This window comes from Colobus angolensis, unplaced genomic scaffold (genome assembly GCF_000951035.1).
Source record: "Colobus angolensis palliatus isolate OR3802 unplaced genomic scaffold, Cang.pa_1.0 Scaffold206, whole genome shotgun sequence".
NCBI lineage: Eukaryota > Metazoa > Chordata > Mammalia > Primates > Cercopithecidae > Colobus > Colobus angolensis.
The window spans coordinates 5,698,737-5,716,973 of NW_012115222.1; the positions used below are offsets into that span (position 1 = coordinate 5,698,737).

At 37.5% G+C, this 18,237-nt stretch overlaps 1 protein-coding gene across 1 annotated transcript in view; it reads right to left on the reverse strand.

Annotated features, from left to right (window-relative positions):
- Positions 1-18,237, reverse strand: part of RGSL1 (regulator of G-protein signaling like 1) — a 107,884-nt gene that overhangs the window by 74,148 nt on the left and 15,499 nt on the right. The window contains exons 4-6 of the mRNA XM_011942119.1: positions 16,227-16,356; positions 6,731-6,892; positions 4,736-5,703 (exon numbers count right to left, since the gene is read on the reverse strand). Coding sequence (XP_011797509.1) covers positions 4,736-5,703; positions 6,731-6,892; positions 16,227-16,356 — 1,260 coding nt within the window. The remainder of the gene's footprint in view (positions 1-4,735; positions 5,704-6,730; positions 6,893-16,226; positions 16,357-18,237) is intronic.

Sequence of the window (18,237 nt, forward strand, 5' to 3'; positions counted from 1 at the left end):
ACCCCACACTACAGGCCAAAAGAATTATAGTATCGTGCTTCCCTGGAGCTGAACTAGCCCTCCAGAGTCCTAGCTGCTAAGACATTCCTTTCACTGTATCCCAAGTATTCTAGGATAGTTGGTGCCACTGTAGCTGGCTTCACAGTATGGGACACTTCTGAGCCCCACCATCCCAGGGTCCAGAGTCACCACTACATGGTGCCTCATCCCTAGGGACCTGAGTTGCCACTGAGCCCTATTGGCTCAGGTTCCCAAACCCACTCTGTGAGCCCAAACCTCCAGAGTACCCCTTCTTCCCCAACGCTGGGCCAGGGCTGTGCTCTGTCCCTCAGGGTAGAATCACAGTTACAACTGAACCCCTGGGCTTGAGCTAGTAGGCAGTGCTGCAGAGTCACATATCCTGGCTTTGTGGGCAGCCTATATCCAAACATTCTACATAAGTGAACGTGTACCCCAAGACCCAAGCGCTATTAATCTGTACAACAAACTCCTGTGACATAAGTTTACCTATATAACAAACCAGAACAGGTACCCCCAAACCTAAAATAAAAGTTAAAAAATGAAAATAAGCAAAACAATAGAAATACATGTCTATAAATATTACATATACACATTATGTCTCATTTGAAATATAATACTAGTATATTTTATGTGTACATAATAGAAGTACATTATATGCATATATGTATTCATATACATTATGAGAATTATACATTTATTATATATACACACATATATTATGTATGTATTTTAAAAATTATTTTTAAGCCCTTTATTAAGGTATAATTGACACACAAAAACCTGTAGAAATTTAATGTATACAACTTAATGTCTTTGAAGATAAGTATACACCCATTAAACTGTCATCACAATCAATACCACAAACCTATCCTCCAAAAATTTCTTCCTGTTCCCTTTGGCTTCGTTTGTGTTTCTTTTCTCTTTTGTGGTAAAAACACTTAACACAAGACCTATTCTCTCAGTGAATTTTAAGTATACAATACAGAATAGTTAAATGATATTTCATATGTTGTACAGTAAGTTTATCTCTCATGACTGAAGCATGGTACAGTTTAATCAACATCTCCCTGAAGCCGCTGGCAACTGTCATTCTTTTTTCTGCTTCTATGAATTTATCTGATTTAGATTCAGCACATAAGTGAGATTATGCAGTATTTGTCTTTCTGTGTCTCATTTATTTTAATTAGCATGATATCCTCCAGGTCTCATTTGTGTTGTTGCAAAAGGCAGGACTTCCTTCTTTTTAAAGATTGAATAGTACTGCACCATGTACACCATATTTTCTTTACCCATTCATCTTTTGATGCACATTTCAGTTGTTTTCATATCTTGGCTATTGTGAATAATTCTGCAATGAACATGATTGTGCAGATATCTCTTCAAGATGCAGATTTTAATTCCTTTGGATATATCCCCAGAAGTGGGATTGCTGGATCAAAAGGTGATTCTACTTTTCATTTTTTGAGAAACCTGCATACTGTTTTCCATACTGGTCACACCAATTTACACTCCCACAAACAGGAATGTAAATTCGGGCATCCAGCGTGAAAAATTGTATGCAGGTTTTGTGTCAGTGTATAGAATCACAACTGTTGTTGAATATTGATTTTATCCTGCAACTTTACTGAATTTGCTTATTAGTTTTAACAGTTTTTTGTGGTAATTTTAGTGTTATCTACAAATAAGATCATGTCATCTGCAAACAGAGGCATGATAGTTTTACTTTGTCTATATAGTTTCACTTCCTCCTTTTATATTTGGATGCCTTTTATTTTTTATTTTTCTTGTCTACTTGCTCTGGCTGGGACTCCCAGTATTCTGTTGACCAGGAGGGGCAAGAATGAGAATCCTTAGCTTGTTCTGGATGCTAGAGGAAATGATTTCAGCTTTTCACCATTGAGTATGATGTTGCAGCAAGCTTTTCATAAATGGCCTTTATTGTGTGGCAGTACCTTCCTTATATATGTAATTTTTGAGAGAAAAATATTTTGAAATTTGTCAAGTAATTTTTGGCATCTGTTGAGTTGATGATGTGGTTTTTATCTTTACTTCTGTTAATGCGTTGCATCACAGTGATTGATTTGCATAGGTCAAACCACCCTTATAACCCAGGGATAAATCCTACCTGGTAATTATGTATAATTCTTTTAATATGCTGTTGTGTTTGGTTTGCTAGTAATTTTTGCTTTTCTTTTTAAAGACAGCATCTTGCCTGTCACCAGGCTGACATGCAGTGTCATGAACATGGCTCACTGCAGCCTCAAATTCTTCCAGAAATCCTCCCTTCTCAGTATCCCAAGTAGCTGGGACCACAGGCACACACCACCATGCCCAGATAATATTTTTATTTTTTATAAACACAGGGTTTTGTCATGTTGCCCAGGCTGGTCTCTAACTCCTGGGCTCAAGCAGTCTTCCCAGCTCTGCTTCCCAAAGTGCTGGGGTTACAGGCATGAACCACTGCACCTGGCCATGCTAGTATTTTCTTGTGAATATTTGCATCTGTTTTCCTCAGGGATATTGACCCGTGGTTTACTTTTCTTCTTGTGTCTTTGTCTGGCTTTGGTGTCAGGGTGGCTCTAGCCTCATAAAATTACTTTGAAAATGTTCTCTCTTCTTACATTTTTGGGAAGCGTTTAAGAAGGATTAGTATTAATTATTAAAATATTTGATAGAATTCACCAGTGACGCCATCTTGTCCCTGGCTTTTCTTTTTTGGGAAGTTTATTATTACTTCTTCAGTCTCTTTAACTGTTACTGGTCTGTTCAGGCTTTCAATTTCTTCTCGACTTAGTCATGGTAAGTTGTATGTTTCTAGAAGTTTATTTCTTGTGGGTTGTCCAATTTATTGGTGTGTAATTATTAATAATAGTCTTTTATTATCCTTTTTATTTCTGTGGGAATAAATTGTAACGTCTCTTCTTTCATTTACAATTTTATTTATTTGAATCTTCTCTTTTTTTAAGCCTAGCTAAGGATTTGTTGATTTCATTTATTGCTTAAGAAAACAAACTTAGCTTTATGTTTTTAAAAATTGAGTTTCTATTCTCCATTTCATTTATTTCTTCTCTAATCTTTATCCTCTTCTTCATTCTGATAAGTTTAGGTTTAGTTCTTCTTTTTCTGGTTCTGTGAGGTGTAGTTAGGTGGTTTATTTGAGATTTTTCTTTTTTAATGTAGGCATTTATTGCCATAAACATCCATCTTAGTACTGCTTTTGCTACATCCCATAAGTTTTGGTATGTTGTTTTTATTTTCATTGGTCTCAATTATTTTCAAATGCCCTTTCTGATTTTGTTTTTGAGCTACTAGTTGTTTAAAAGTGTGTTGTTTAATTCTGTGTATTTATAAATTTTCCCCTTTTCTATTCTTGATTTCTAGTTTCACTCCTTTTCTATTCTTGATTTCTAGTTTCACTCCATTGCACTTAATAAAAAAAAAAATACTTGTGGCCAAGTGCGGTGGCTCACGCCTGTAATTCCAGCACTTTGGGAGGCTGATGGGGTGGATTGCCTGAGGTCAGGAGTTTGAGACCAGCCTGGCCAATGTGGTGAAACCCCGTCTCTAAGAAAAATGCAAAAATTAGGTGGGCATGGTGGTGGGCGCCTGTAATTCCAGCTACTCGGGAGGCTGAAGTAGGAGAATTGCTTGAACCCAGGAGAGGAAGGTGGCAGTGAGCCAAGATTGCGCCACTGCACTCCAGCCTGGGTGACAGAGCGTGACTCTGTCTCAAAAAAAAAAAAAAAAAATTGTAATGTTATTTCATTTTATTATTTTAGAGACAGGGTTTCATTCTTTCACCCAGGCTGGAGTGAAGTGGTGTGATCATAGATGTAACCTTGAACTCCTGGGCTTAAGTGATCCTTCCACCTCAGTCTCTTAAGTAGTTAGGACTACAAACATGTGCCACCACATCTGGCAATGGAGTATTTTTAATCTTAAATTTGTTAAGACCTTTTTGTGACTTAGCACATGATCTATCGTGGAGAATAAACTCATCCTAATTGGACTTTTCCTTGATGGCTAGTCTAGTAAAGGGAGACCTTGTTTTCAATACATAATGTTTATAACAAAAATTTAAAACTTTCCTCATAGAATACTCTGAGGTTCATGGTTTGGGGAGGCTTCATATAACAAGAAAGTGAAGAAGGAATGGACATCAACCACTCCCCACCTCCACTGTGCTTTAGAGTTTTTGGCCGATCTGGGGAAAGTTGCAAAATGTGTGCCTTAAGACAGTGGTCCCCAACCTTTCTGACACAGGGACTAGTTTTGTGGAAGACAGTTTTTTCCGTGAACTAGGGGCTGGGGGGATGATTTCAGAATGAAACTGTTCCACCTCAGATAATCAGGCATTAGATTCTCACAAGAAGCATGCAACCCAGATCCCTCATATGCACAGTTCACAATACTGTTTGCACTCTAATGCTGCCACTGATCTGACAGAAGATGGAGCTCAGGCAGTAATGCTTGCTTAACCTGCTGCTCACCTTTTGCTGTGCGGCCCAATTCCTAACAGGCCATGGACTGATACAGATTTGTGGCCCAGGGTCTAGGGACCCCTGCCTTAACAGAACAACCAACTCTTCAATATGTGAAGGTTTATGTGGGTAATTATGTAGTTACTTAGCCAGTATAGGTGACCAGATGGGATTTTTAGTCAGTTTGTCCTAACTTGCCAGATACTAACTCATTTCTGTGAGGCATGGCCTACCTTGCAAATCTCCTTCTGGGCTTTGGGAATCCAGGGGATGACATCTCCAGAAGGCAACAGTTCCTTCAGGCCCTGAATGGTTTGGGATTTGAGTGGTAAGTGTGCACCAATCTGCTCATTCAGGTAGAGTTCGCAGATTCTGTCACCCAGCAAGTGACGAAAGATTGCATTCCCATTGTTCTTGTTATTCACAAGGACACTGAGGAAATGGTGCAGGTCCTGCCAAAGATCAAGAAGTTGGATCTCCACTTTCAAATTCAGCTTCTTCAGATGGTCCCGGAAAGGGTTCCCTGCAAAGGAGTCAGCACACAAGGCCAAGGGGATGTATCCTAAAGAGAAGTTTTGCTTGATGGCTTTCTGAATTGTCATCTTGGAGGAGTGATGGATGATGGGGGTGACGGTCCTCAGGTGAGTAGAGATCCTTGTCTCAAAGAGGCCTTCCATGTGGAGGTGGCTCTTGGCTTTATTCTTTATGCTGGATTTTTTTGCACAATGCATATCCTTTTCCAGGGAACTGATTCTTGTTTCCTTTGAAGAAGCCATTTTCAGGAAAGGCATTTGTATAACCACTTTCTCTTGAGGACATGTCTCCTGCAGGGGCGTACCAATAGTATCTGGCTTGAGGTCCATTTCCAGAGACCAAGAGTCAGGATCTACCAATTGCCACATCTTCCTCTTGGCTTTCCTGCTTGAGTACTGTTTATGAAAGTGGTGGCACTTCCTGATGCTCATGTTCAGAGGGAGCCCTCCTACGTGGGTGTAGCAAACGCTGTATAAGCGAGTCTCGTACTCCTGCATCAGACCATGGCATGCTTCCTCCTTGGCCATGATCATCTTGGTGTGGGTGTAAAAGTTGGGAAGCCAGTAGCTCTGGAGTTTGAACAGAGCCACTTTCTGCATGTAGCTCAGGATCTCCCTCCTAGTGGTTGACTGGTTGGGATGCCAGATGGAGATGCTCAGGAGGGACTCTGGAAATAATACAGAGAAATGATGGGTGAAAATGATGTGATGATGGCAGTGATGATGATGTTGGAGAGGTTTTTAAATTTTTTCAAATGTCTTTGTATAGCATTTTATTAGTTCCTCACACAATCCTGGAGTATGAATAGTTAAAATATAGAGTCGACACATTTTTATGGTTTTCTCAGCACACAGTGATCCCTTTATCTTATTCTCCATAGAAATAAGCCATGTTATGGGATTCTTCTAGTTACTCTTTAGACTATTAAATGTTACTTCAAAGAAGAGCAAAAGCACAAGAAAAATGATTAAGAACAAGAGACATCTATGTCTGAACAGGATTTTTGATGAAGAGGTTTGGATAAGTAGAACTAGCCCTGATTTTAATGTCGTCAATTCTCAATTACCTATGTGAGTGGAGAGAAGTGTGAATAATCCCAAACTGCACATCTTTTGGAACATATCTGTATTCAAGTTAGGAATGCCTCCTCATTTAATCAATAAACAAACAAATATAAATAAATCTTACGTTCTAGAGAAGAAGTTGACAAACTTTTTATGTAAAGGGCCAGCTGGTAAATATTTTGGCTCTGTTAATCACATAAAATTTCCTTCTTTTTTTAAAAGTCCTATAAAAATGTAAAAATGGTCTTAGCTCGCAGGCCACGTACACTGCATTTGGCTGGTGGGTTGCAGTTTGTTCTAGAGAATCCCAATTAAAAAAATAAAATACAAAAGTATGTAGGCTTAAATGTTACAGGTGCTTTTCAAGTATCCTGCCCCAATTCCTCCTCCTCCCTTCCAATCAGCCTTCATTGGCAGGTAATATCTCACGGAGAGGCAAGTGCCAGCTTAAGGACAACTCGTGTCTTTCAACACTTTCCTGGTTAAGGGTTGGGGTTGCCACTAGCATCTCTGACACATCAAAGATGGAAAGAAGGTGGGGTTTCCTGCAAAGAAGGAGACTGAGGATTATTAGACACTGGATTTACTTTTTTGTTGCATCCCCCTCAAAATATGCTTTATAATTCTTACTGATGTTCATGTTGCAGAGGGTTACCACCCTGGAGCCCTCTTGCAGATGGGTGGCCCTCAGCATGAGGAGGAGGGACAGGTAGTAGTCTCTCACTTCCAGGTCCATCTCATCTATGCTCAGGATCTTCTCAGTAAGGATCCAGAAATCCACCAATTCTTCACCTACAGGTGAGACAGAAGAGGCACAGAGCTATACCCTAGTTTTGCCCCTTTGGTGGTTGCATCTGGGTGAATCAGCTGACATCCCCCACCAGCCTGTTCCACTGCATCAATCATCATTCCTGGTGATTGGTTCAAGGTATCATCTCTAGAAAAGTTCTACTGTTGGGGAGAATTGGAGGCATGGGGAGAAGAGGCTTAATGCACGGGAATCCTTTGACTTTTTGTTGCGCCTGTTAGAAAAACCATCACTGGAGGGAAAACTGCAAGACTCTGGGGGTGGATTATGAAATAATTAAATTTTGTCCAAAAAAATGAAGATTGGGGGGAAAAAAACACATTTCCTAGATCATGGACTGAGAATGGCCCGCAGAAGGACACTGGAGCCAAAAGATGTCAAAGACTACATCCCCTTTCGTTAAACCTTGGCAAGGCCTGAACTCTGAGTGGCAAAGTGAAAGACGTAGTCCATCTAGATCTTCCCTACCTACTCCCTGGAAATCCAGGATTTCACCCTTAAAATTAGGGCTAAGGCCTGGATAAAACTTAATGTTTTTAAGCTGGAGTGTCAGCCAGGGCCAGCTACCAGCCTACCAGAACCCAGAAACTACTGGACTCAATAGCACAGAAGCCAGTTCCCATCACTCCCATTACCAGGATTTGTTTACTTGTTCCTTGTCTGTCTCCCCACCAAAATAGCAGCTTTGTGAAGCAGGGACTTACGGCTCTTGTTCACCTTTGTAACCCAAGCTACCAGTGCAGTGGCTGCCACATAGCAGTGCTCAATGATATTGTTAAATGAATGAATGAATAAATGAGTAAAAGGTACTCTGACTGCTTTTCCCTTAACCTACACTATGGACCTCAGTTTTCAAAGATTATTATCCAAACTGCATTATTAAACATTTTTATATTCACCATAGACACACATAACTGTTAACTGGGGCGTAGGGCAACCTGAAAACCATTAAGAACTTGCAAAAGCCCCAGAAACAACCCCAAGAACCCACCTGCACTGCCTGTGAGGTAGGAATAGAAGCGCCACATCCCTCTGACCCCGCCAACGCATTTCTGGAGTAGCCACTGGTCTGCCTTTTTCCATCTCATCATCTTGGCTGCCAGGAAAATTCCACCATAAGAGAGAAAGAATGAACTCTTCCCCTGGCCCCTCTCCCAGCCTTGCACACTGGCAGACCCCCATTTGTTTAGTGTGGTGAGGACAAACTGTGACTAGTTAGATGAATAGGGTCCAGATTATGTGGTGCTTTGAAGCTAGGCATCATCCGGTGACACATGTTAAGGTTCATGGGAGGGACACACAAGAATGTGCACAATTCACAGTTCATAAACACCCTCCAATCGAAGCCCCTTCCCTTCTACAGTCTCAACCTGACAGGGACTTTGCCCTTAGTGTGCATTTTAATCCAACTTTACCTATATATATATATTGAAGGGGGTTAGTTGAATATAGCAGGTGATTTCTTACAACATTTTACTTTGTGAATACTCCTGAATCTTAAATTTGCCTAGGGTGAAACATATTCAGTTTCCTTTGGCTAGTGAGCCAAAAGTGACTAATTCAACTTTAGATGAAAATTTTATTCATTCATTCTTTCAATACATGTTTATTAAATGCCTACTAAGTATCAGGCACCAATATAGGTGCTTGATATACATCAGCAAACAGAACAAAAAATCCCTGCCTCCAAGGAGTCTGTATTCTTGTGAAGGAGACAGGCACACAATAAGCATAATAAATAAGAACACTATCTAGTGAGGTTGAAGGTTATAATCAGAATAGAAAAAATGTGGGAGCAGGATAAAAGAAATTGGTAAGTGCTTCAATGAGGAGACAAGATTTGTACAAAGAGTTGAGGAGGTGAGAGAAGGAGCCATGTGAGTATCTACAGAAAGAGCATTCCAGGTAGGGGAAAAAGCCAGTGCAAAGCCTTTAAGTGGAAATGTGTCCAGCATGTTTGAGGAACTGCAAGGAGGCCAGTGTGACTGGAATGGAATGAGTGAGAGGAGGGAAGTAGGAGGAGATGATGTAAGAGAGGAAATGGGGCCAGCTCTCTAGGATCTTGAAGATCACTGTAGGGGTGCTGAATTTCTCATTGACACAGGAGTCATTGGTAGTACTGGAGGTGTTGAGAAGCAGTGCAGACAGTGAGGAAATAATGTGATCTGAAATACATTTTTTCCAATATTTTTATTGTGGGAGAATAATAACATAAACATATAACATAAAGTTTACCATCTTAACTATTTTAAAATGTATGGTTTAGTGGCATTAAGTGTATTAATAATTTTGTACAACCATCATGACCATCCACCTCCAAAATTCTTTTCATCTTGCAAAACTGAAACTCTTTACTCATTAAACAGTAACTCCCTATTTCCCCCCTCCTCCCAGCTGCTGACGATCACCATTCTACTTCCTTTCTCTATGACTTTGACTATCCTAAGTACCTCATATAAGTAAAATCATATAGTATTTGTCTTTCTGTGACTGGCTTACTTCAATAAGCATAATGTCTACATGTTTTATTCATGTCATAGTCTGTCATAATTTCTGTTTTATGGCTGAATAATATTCCATTGCATATATATATATATATATATATCTCACATTTTGCTTATCCATTCAACCATTGATGGTTACTTGGACTGTTTCCACACTTAACTATTGCGAATAATGCTCCTATGTACATGAATGTACAAATATCTCTCCAGACCCTGCTTTCAATTCTTTTGAGTATATACTCAGCAGTTAAATTGCTGGACCATATGGTAATTCTATTTTTAAATTTTGAGAAACCTCCATGCTATTTTCCACAGTTTGTACCATTTTACAGTCCCACCAACAAATGCAAAAGAGTTCCAATTTCTCCACATCCTCACCAATGCTTGTTATCTTATTTTTTTTGGTACACACGGGGTGTGTGATGGTATCTCATTATAGTTTTGATTTGTGTTTCCCTAATGATTAGTCCTGTAGAGCATCTTTTCATGTGCTATTGACTATCTGTATATTGTCTTTGGAGGAATGTGTTGTTTAATTAAGTATTTTCCCTAGTTTTGAATCATGTTGCTCTTTGCTGTTGTTGTTGAGTTTTAGGTGTTCTCTGTATATTCTGGATATCAATACTTTCTCATATATAGGATTTTGAAGATTTTCTTCCATTATTTAGGCTGCCTTTTTACTTTTGAGAATATCTTTTGATGCACACATTTTTTAATTTTTTATGAAACCCAATTCTTTGTTGTTGCTTCTTCCTTTCCTGTCATATCCAAGACATCACTGCCAATTCCAATGTTGTGAAGATTTTGCCCTCCGTATGTTTTTTCATGAGTTTTGCTGTTTATGCCTTAAATTTAAGTCTCCGATCCATTTTGAGTACATTTTCATATATGGTGTTATGTAAAGGTCCAATTTCATTATTTCACATGTGGACAACCAGTTTACCCAGGACCATTTGTTGAAAAGATCGTCCTTTTCCCGTGGAATGGTCTTGGCACCCTTGTCAAAAATCATTTTACCATACATGTGAGGGTTTATTTCCAGGCATTTTATTCTATTCCATCTTTTCATATGTCTGTGTTTGTGCCACCACATTGTTTTGATTGCTATAAACTTGTAGTAAGTTTTGAAATCAGAAGGTGAGTCCTCCAGTTTTGTTCTTTTTTTCAAAATTGTTATGGCTGTTTGGAGTTCCTTGGAAATTTTAGGATTGACGTTTCTATTTCTGCAAAAGATGTCATTGGGATTTTGATAGAGATTGCATGAATCTGTAGATTGTTTTGGGTGGTATTGGCATATTAACAACATTAAGTTTTCCAATCCATAAATAAACATGGGAGGCATTTTTTTATGTCTTCTTTAATTTCTTTCAGCAATGTTTTGTAGTTTTTATTGTGCAAGTCTTTCACCTCCTTAAGTGAATTCCTAAGTATTTTATTCTTTTTAATGCTGTTGTTAATGAAATTGTTCCTAAAATTTTCCTTTCAGATTGTTCATTGTAAGTGTATGGAAGTGCAACTGATTTTTTTTGTTGTTGTTGACTTTGTATCCTGCTACTTTGCTGGATTCATTTCTTAGTTCTAACAGTTGTGTGTGTGTGTGTGTGTGTGTGTGTGTGTGTAATCTTTGGATTTTTCTATAAAATACTAAATTATCTGCAAACGAAGATCATTTGACCTTTTTCTTTCCAATTACGACGTCTCTTATTTTTCCTTCTTCTTTTGGCCAAATTGCTCTGGTGAGAGTTTCCAGTATGGTGTGAAATAGAAGTAGTGAAAGCAGGCATTTCCTATTCCTGATCTTAGAGGAAAAGCTTTCAGTTTTTTGTCATTGAGTATGATGTTCACTGTGGGTTTTTTGTATGTAGCTTTTATTATGTTTAGATACTTTCCTCTTAATCCTAGTTTATTGGATTTTTTTTTTAATGAAAGGGTGTTGGATTTTGTCAGATGTTTTTTCTGCACCTATTGAGATGATCATGTAGTTTTCTTCTTTCATTCTGTTAATGTGGTATATTACATTCATTCATTTTCATATATTGAAGTGTCCTTGCATTCCAGGAAAAAAAATCCCTTTTGGGCATGGTGTTTATTTAATCCTTTTAATATACTGTTGAATGTGATTTGCTAGTATTTCATTGCAGACTTTTGCATTGATGTTCATCAGGAATATTGGTCGATACTTTTCTTTTCTTATAGTGCCTTGTTTGACTTTAGTATCAGGGTAATGCTGGCCTCAAAGAATGAGTCAGAAAGTGGTCCTGCCTCTTCAATCTTTTGGAACAGTTTAAGAATAGTTTAGTATTAATTCTTCTTTAAGTGTTAGGGGTAAAACTCACCAGTAAAACCATCAGGTCCAGGACTTTTCTTTGTCAGGAGATTTTAGATTACCATTTTAATCTCTTTGTTAGTTATAGGTCTACTCAGATTTTCTATATCTTTTGATTGAGCATTGGTAGATTATGTGTTTCTAGGAATCCTTCTATTTCATCTAGGCTACCAAATTTGTTGGTGTGCAGTTGTTCAGAGTACTCTTCTATAATCCTTTTTATTTCTGTAGAATTGATAGTAATGTCCCCACTTTCATTTTATTTTCATTTTAAGATAGGGTCTTGCTCTGTTATGTAGGCTGGAGTGCAGTGGCATGATCAAACTCCTCATTACAGTCTCAAACTCCTGGGCTCAAGCAATCCTCCTGCCTCAGCTTCCCAATTAGCTAGAATTACAGGTGCATGACACCTGTCTGGATTTTTTATTTTCATTTTTTGTGGATACTGGATCTCTTTATGTTGCCCAAGCTGGTCTTGAGCTTGTGGCCTCAAGCAACCCTCTCACCCTGGCTTTGTAGAGTTCTGGGATCATAGGCATGAACCATCATGGCCAGACTCATTTTGAATGTAGTGATTTATAGTCTTTTTTTTTTTTTTTTTTTTAGTAATTATTAAGTCGTCTTTTTTCTTTTTTTTCTTCTGAGAGAGTCCTGCTCTGTCACGTAGGCTGGAGTGCAGTGGCATGACCGTGGCTCACTGCAACCTCCGCCTCCCAGGTTCAAGTGATTCTCCTGCCTCAGCCTCATGAGTAGCTGGGATTACAGGACCCCGCCATCATGCATGGCTAATTTTTATATTTTTAGTAGAGACAGGGCTTCACCATGTTGGCCAGGCTGGTCCCCCCGCGGCCTCCCAAAGTGCTGGGATTATAGGTGTGAGCCACCACACCGGGCCAGTCTTCTCTTTTTCTTAATCCACTTAACTAAAGGTTTATTTTGCTGACTTTTTCAAAGGACCAATTTTTGATCTCATTGATTTTCTCTATTTCATTATTTGCTCTAATCTTTATTTCTTTTCTTCTGCTAGCTCTGGGTTTAATTTGCTGTTCTTTTTCTAGAGCCTTAAGTTGTAAAGTTGTGTTATTTGAGATTTTTCTTTTTAAAATGTAAACATTTATAGCTATAAATTTTCCCATTGTACTGCTTTTATTTTATCCCATAATTTTGTTATATTTTCATTTCCATTTATCTCTAAGTATTTTCTAATTTCCCTTGTAATTTTTTCTTTGATCCATTGTTTAAGACTGTGTTAATTTCCACAATTTTGTGAATTTTCTACTTTAACTTCTGTTATTTATTTCTAATTTCATCCATTTGTGGTCAGAGAAGATACTTTTATGCTATCTTTTAAAATTTGTTGAGAATTTCTGGCCTAATATATAATCTATCCTGGAAAATGTTCCATGTACACTTGAGAAGAATGTGTATGCTGTTGTTGTTGAGTGAAGTGTCCTGTATATATCTTAGATCTAGATAGTTTAATATATTGTTTAAGTGTCTATTTCCTTACCTATCTTCTGTCTTACTATTCTATTCATTATTAAGAGTGGGGTATTGAAGTCTCCAATGATAATTTTAGGATTGTCTATTTTCTCTTCAGTTCTGTCCATTTTTGCTTCATATATTTTGAGAGTCTGTCATTAGGTGTGTAGATGTTTATAGTTGTTACATCTTGATATGTTGAACCTTGCATTAACAAGTAATATCCTTCTTTGTCTCTTGTAAACTTTTTAAAAAAATTTAAAGTCTACTTGGAAGGGGAGTCTATTTTTTGCAGGATAAAAATAAATTAATTAAATAAAGTCTGTTTTGTCTGATATCATTATAGGCACCCCTGCTCTCTTTTGGTTACTATTTACATGGAATATTTTTTCTGTCCATTCACTTTCAATCTATGTCTCTGACTGTAAAGTGAGTCTCTTACAGACAGCATGTAATTGGATCTTGCTTTAAAATTTATTCTTGCAATCTCTGTCTTTTTATTGGAGAGTTTAATCCATTTACAGTTAAAGTAATTTACTATTAAGAAGAAACTTATGTCATTCTGCTCTTTGCTTTCTATATACCTTATAGCTCTTTTGTTCTGCATTACCAGGATTATTGTCTTCCTTTGTGTTTAATTGATTTTTTGGTGAAACACTTAAATTCCTTTGTCATTTCCTTTTGTGTAAATTCTGTAGCTATTTTCCTTGCAGTTATCATGAAGATTACATTTAACATTGTAAGTTTATAACATTCTAAGTTGATTTATACCAGCTTAATTTCAGTCACATACAAAAACTTTGCTTCTTTGACAGCTCTATCTCCACCTCTTTTGGTTGTTGATGTCACAAAATTATATTGTGTTCCCCAAAACATAAACTAATAATTCATTAACGTGCATTAACATCCTAAATTATGTGGAAAACAAAATTTAATGTGGAGTTACCAACCAAAGTTACAATCATACTATCTTTTAGACTAGCAGTTATTCTTTTAAAACATATTTTAATCTCTTAAATCTTAAAAAAGTACAGTTATAAATATTATAATAACTTTTAAATATTATTTTTATTATGATGTTGGTATTAAATTTATTTTTATTAAGATCTTTACTACATATGGCTTCAAGTTACTGTCTAGTGTTCTTTTATTTCACCCTGCAGGACTCTCTTGAGCATTTCTTGCAGGAAAGCTCCCTCAGCTTTCTTCTTACTTGGAGTTCATTGGGCTCTTTGATGTCTATATTCATGTCTTTCATCAAGTTTGAGAGGTTTTTAGCCATTATATATTCAAATATTCTCTTTGCACCTTTCTTTCTCTACTCTTTTTCTAGACTTCCATAATGTGTGTGTGTTGACTGCTTGATGGTGCCCCACAAGTCCCATCAAAGGGCTTTGTTCAATTTTCTTTAAAACTTTTTCTTTCTGTTTGTCAGATTTAATAGTTTCTACTGTCCTATCTTCAGGTTTACTCATTCTTTCTTTTGCCTGCTCTAATCTGCCTTTAAATCTTTCTAGTAGATTTTTCATTTTAGTCATGCTTTTCAGCTACAGAATTACTTTTTTTTTAAGGTTTTTCTCTGTATTAATATTTCCATTTTGTTCATTTATCACTTTCCCGACTTTCTCTTTGACCATATTTAAGGCAGTTGTTTTAAAGTCTTTACCTAGTAGATCTGCCATCAGAACTCTCTTAAGGACAACTTCTTTAGGTTTATCTTTATTTTCTTAAAATTAGCCATACTTTCCTCTTTGTGTGCCTTCTGATTTTTGTTGTTGTTGTTGTTGTTAAAAACTGAGTATTTGAACCTAATGATGTATTAACTCTGGAAATCAGATTCTCTCCTTTTCACAGAGTTTGCTGGGGTTTTGTTGTTGTTGTTATTTTTATTAATTTTTTATTATTATGGTAGGATATCTCTGTGCCAAGAATTGGCCTGAGGTGTAAACTTGTCTTCTTATATCTTTTCCAAGCCTGCAGCTTTCTTTTAGCATAGGCAGTTACTTTCTAATTTTCTCCATATATGCAGTTGTTTTTGAATGCCCTAATCCTTAAGATCTGCCTCCCAAAAGGAAAAAAAAAGAGAGAAAAATGAAGAAAGGGGAAGATGTCAGCTCTGTAAATCTCCTAAAAATCACTTCAGCTAGAGGGAGAGGGGCTTACAACAATGGGAAAGTCCAACAACAATGACTGCCAACGTCTTTGCCTGGACTTCTGTGGTCAGAAGTAGCAATCAAATCACAGATCCTTAATATTTGGAACACAAGGTTCTTTTTGCCCACCCTAGCTCCTGTAAGCTGCCCCAGGAACATGTGCACGACTGTGTGCCATGGGGCTGGGGTTGAGCATAAGTAGCTGCTACTGTGCAAAGAGCTGAAATTGAATGAGATCGACTACAGTTTGCTGTCTAAACTTTCCCCCTGAAAGTTGCAAGCTTCAATAGACTCTAAAGTTTCAAAATATTGACATCATATAGATTCTGCCAGTGCAATTGTTGTCTAGATGAGGAAACAGATTCCTAGTGCTTCCTATTTCATCATCTTCCTAGGAGTCCCCCCAGCACCACCACCAATTAATTTTTAAAAGTCTCACTATGGCTTCTATGAGCAAGAGAGCAAGAGTAAAAGCAAGGAGACAAATTAAGAGATGATTTCAATAACCAGGTAAGAAATTCTGGTGGCTTAAACCAGATGGTAGTAATGAAGGTGGTGAAATCTGTTGGTTCTAGATTAGGCAATTTTACTATGTTCTGCGGCCACCATTAATTTTCTCATTTCTGACTACAGTGAGATAAAGAGCGCAGTCCATCAGATTCCTGCATATTTCTCTAGATACCAATATTTCCAGCTAAGAGTTTACCTATTGCCATAACATGGGCTGAGCTATGCACATATCTATAAATTCAGCCAATATTACTATAGTACTGACAGGCATAAGATCATTATGAAATGTGACTTCCTACATTTCTACACACACAAACACACACACACGCACACCAATGCTTACCTCCTTCTGGGGACTTAATGAAACTGATGAGCTCCTGACAGAGAATGTAATGGAAACACAAGTTTGTTTTACAGAAGAAAGGTAATCGGTATTTTTCCAACCAGGTCAATAACCCTTTGTATTTGGCAATCTAGAGTCGAAGCAAAATAGAAACAAAAATGCTAAATGAAACTGAATTGCTAAAAAAAATACAACTTAGTAAGGGGTGACTAATCGTCTTACACTTGCAGTGTCTGGCCAGAAGGAGAGGTGCGTTGATTAAAAATAATTCCTATAAACCTGGAACCTGGACTTAAAAAAAAGAAATATCAAAGAGGAGCAGAGATTTGCAAAGAAGTAAATGGATCGGTACAAAATAAAAAGCTTCATCTTTCATGAAAAAATTCTTTCTTACTCCTGAGTGAAGTTGTTAAAGCAAAAATCTAAGTCTTGCCTGACAGAAGAAAAGCAGAAAAGATTTGGGTCTGCGATGTCAGATCACAACTTTATTCAATTTGCTTCTTTGTAAATACACTCATAATTTCTAACAAGCTCGTAACCCCTATCAATTGCACAACATGTACTAAAACAAAGATTCACACATACCATCATTTAGAATACAGGATGTATTCCTGAGGGATCAAGCCACAGAGAAAGGAGGTAATTTTCTTTTCAGTTTTCAGGGTTATTCTTGGGAAATCAAATGTAAGCATCAGCATAGAATGTCTCTTCTCAACTCTCCAGAACTCATGGAAAGCAAAACTTTGTTGTTATCAGGGTTTAGAGTGGTCTTTCTGATACTATATGCCCCTTGTAGGGGATGTGGAAGCCACTGGTAAGTCTAAGGTCTACATAGTGGAAAAGGAAAACAGAAGTGGGGACAAGGGGAAAAATAAGAAAAAAGAAAAAGGCCATAAAGAAAAAAAATTGGGAGAAAAACATGCCTCTGGAGAATAGTCTAGTAGTCATTAGAAATTGCAGAGAAGCCAGCACCACATCGCACTTATTCCAAAATTGACCACATAGTTGGAAGTAAAGCACTCCTCAGCAAATGTAAAAGAACAGAAATTATAACAAACTGTCTCTCAGAACACAGTGCAATCAAACTAGAACTCAGGATTAAGAAACTCACTCAAAACCGCTCAACTACATGGAAACTGAACAACCTGCCCCTGAATGACTACTGGGTACATAACAAAATGAAGGCAGAAATAAAGATGTTCTTTGAAACCAATGAGAACAAAGATACAACATACCAGAATCTCTGGGACACATTTAAAGCAGTGTGTAGAGGGAAATTTAGAGCACTAAATGCCCACAAGAGAAAGCGGGAAAGATCTAAAATTGACACCCTAACCTCACAATGAAAAGAACTAGAGAAGCAAGAGCAAACACATTCAAAAGCTAGCAGAAGGCAAGAAATAACTAAGATCAGAGCAGAACTGAAGGAGATAGAGACACAAAAAACTCTTAAAAAAATCAATGAATCCAGGAGCTGTTTTTTTGAAAAGATCAACAAAATTGATAGACAGCTAGCAAGACTAACAAAGAAGAAAAGAGAGAAGAATCAAATAGATGCAATAAAAAATGATAAAGGGGATATCATCACCGACACCACACAAATACAAACTACCATCAGAGAATACTGTAAACACTTCTACACAAATAAACTAGAAAACTTAGAAGAAATGGATAAATTCCTGGACACATACACTCTCCCAAGACTAAACCAAGAAGAAGTTGAATTCCTGAATAGACCAATAACAGGCTCTGAAATTGAGGTGATAATTAATAACCTAACAACCAAAAAAAGTCCAGGACCAGACTGATTCACAGCCAAATTCTACCAGAGGTACAAGGAGGAGCTGGTACCATTCCTTCTGAAACTATTCCAATCAACAGAAAAACAGGGAATCCTCCCTAACTCATTTTATGAGGCCAACATCATCCTGATACCAAAGCCTGGCAGAGACACAACCAAAAAAGAGAATTTTAGATCAATATCCCTGATGAACATCAATGCAAAAATCCT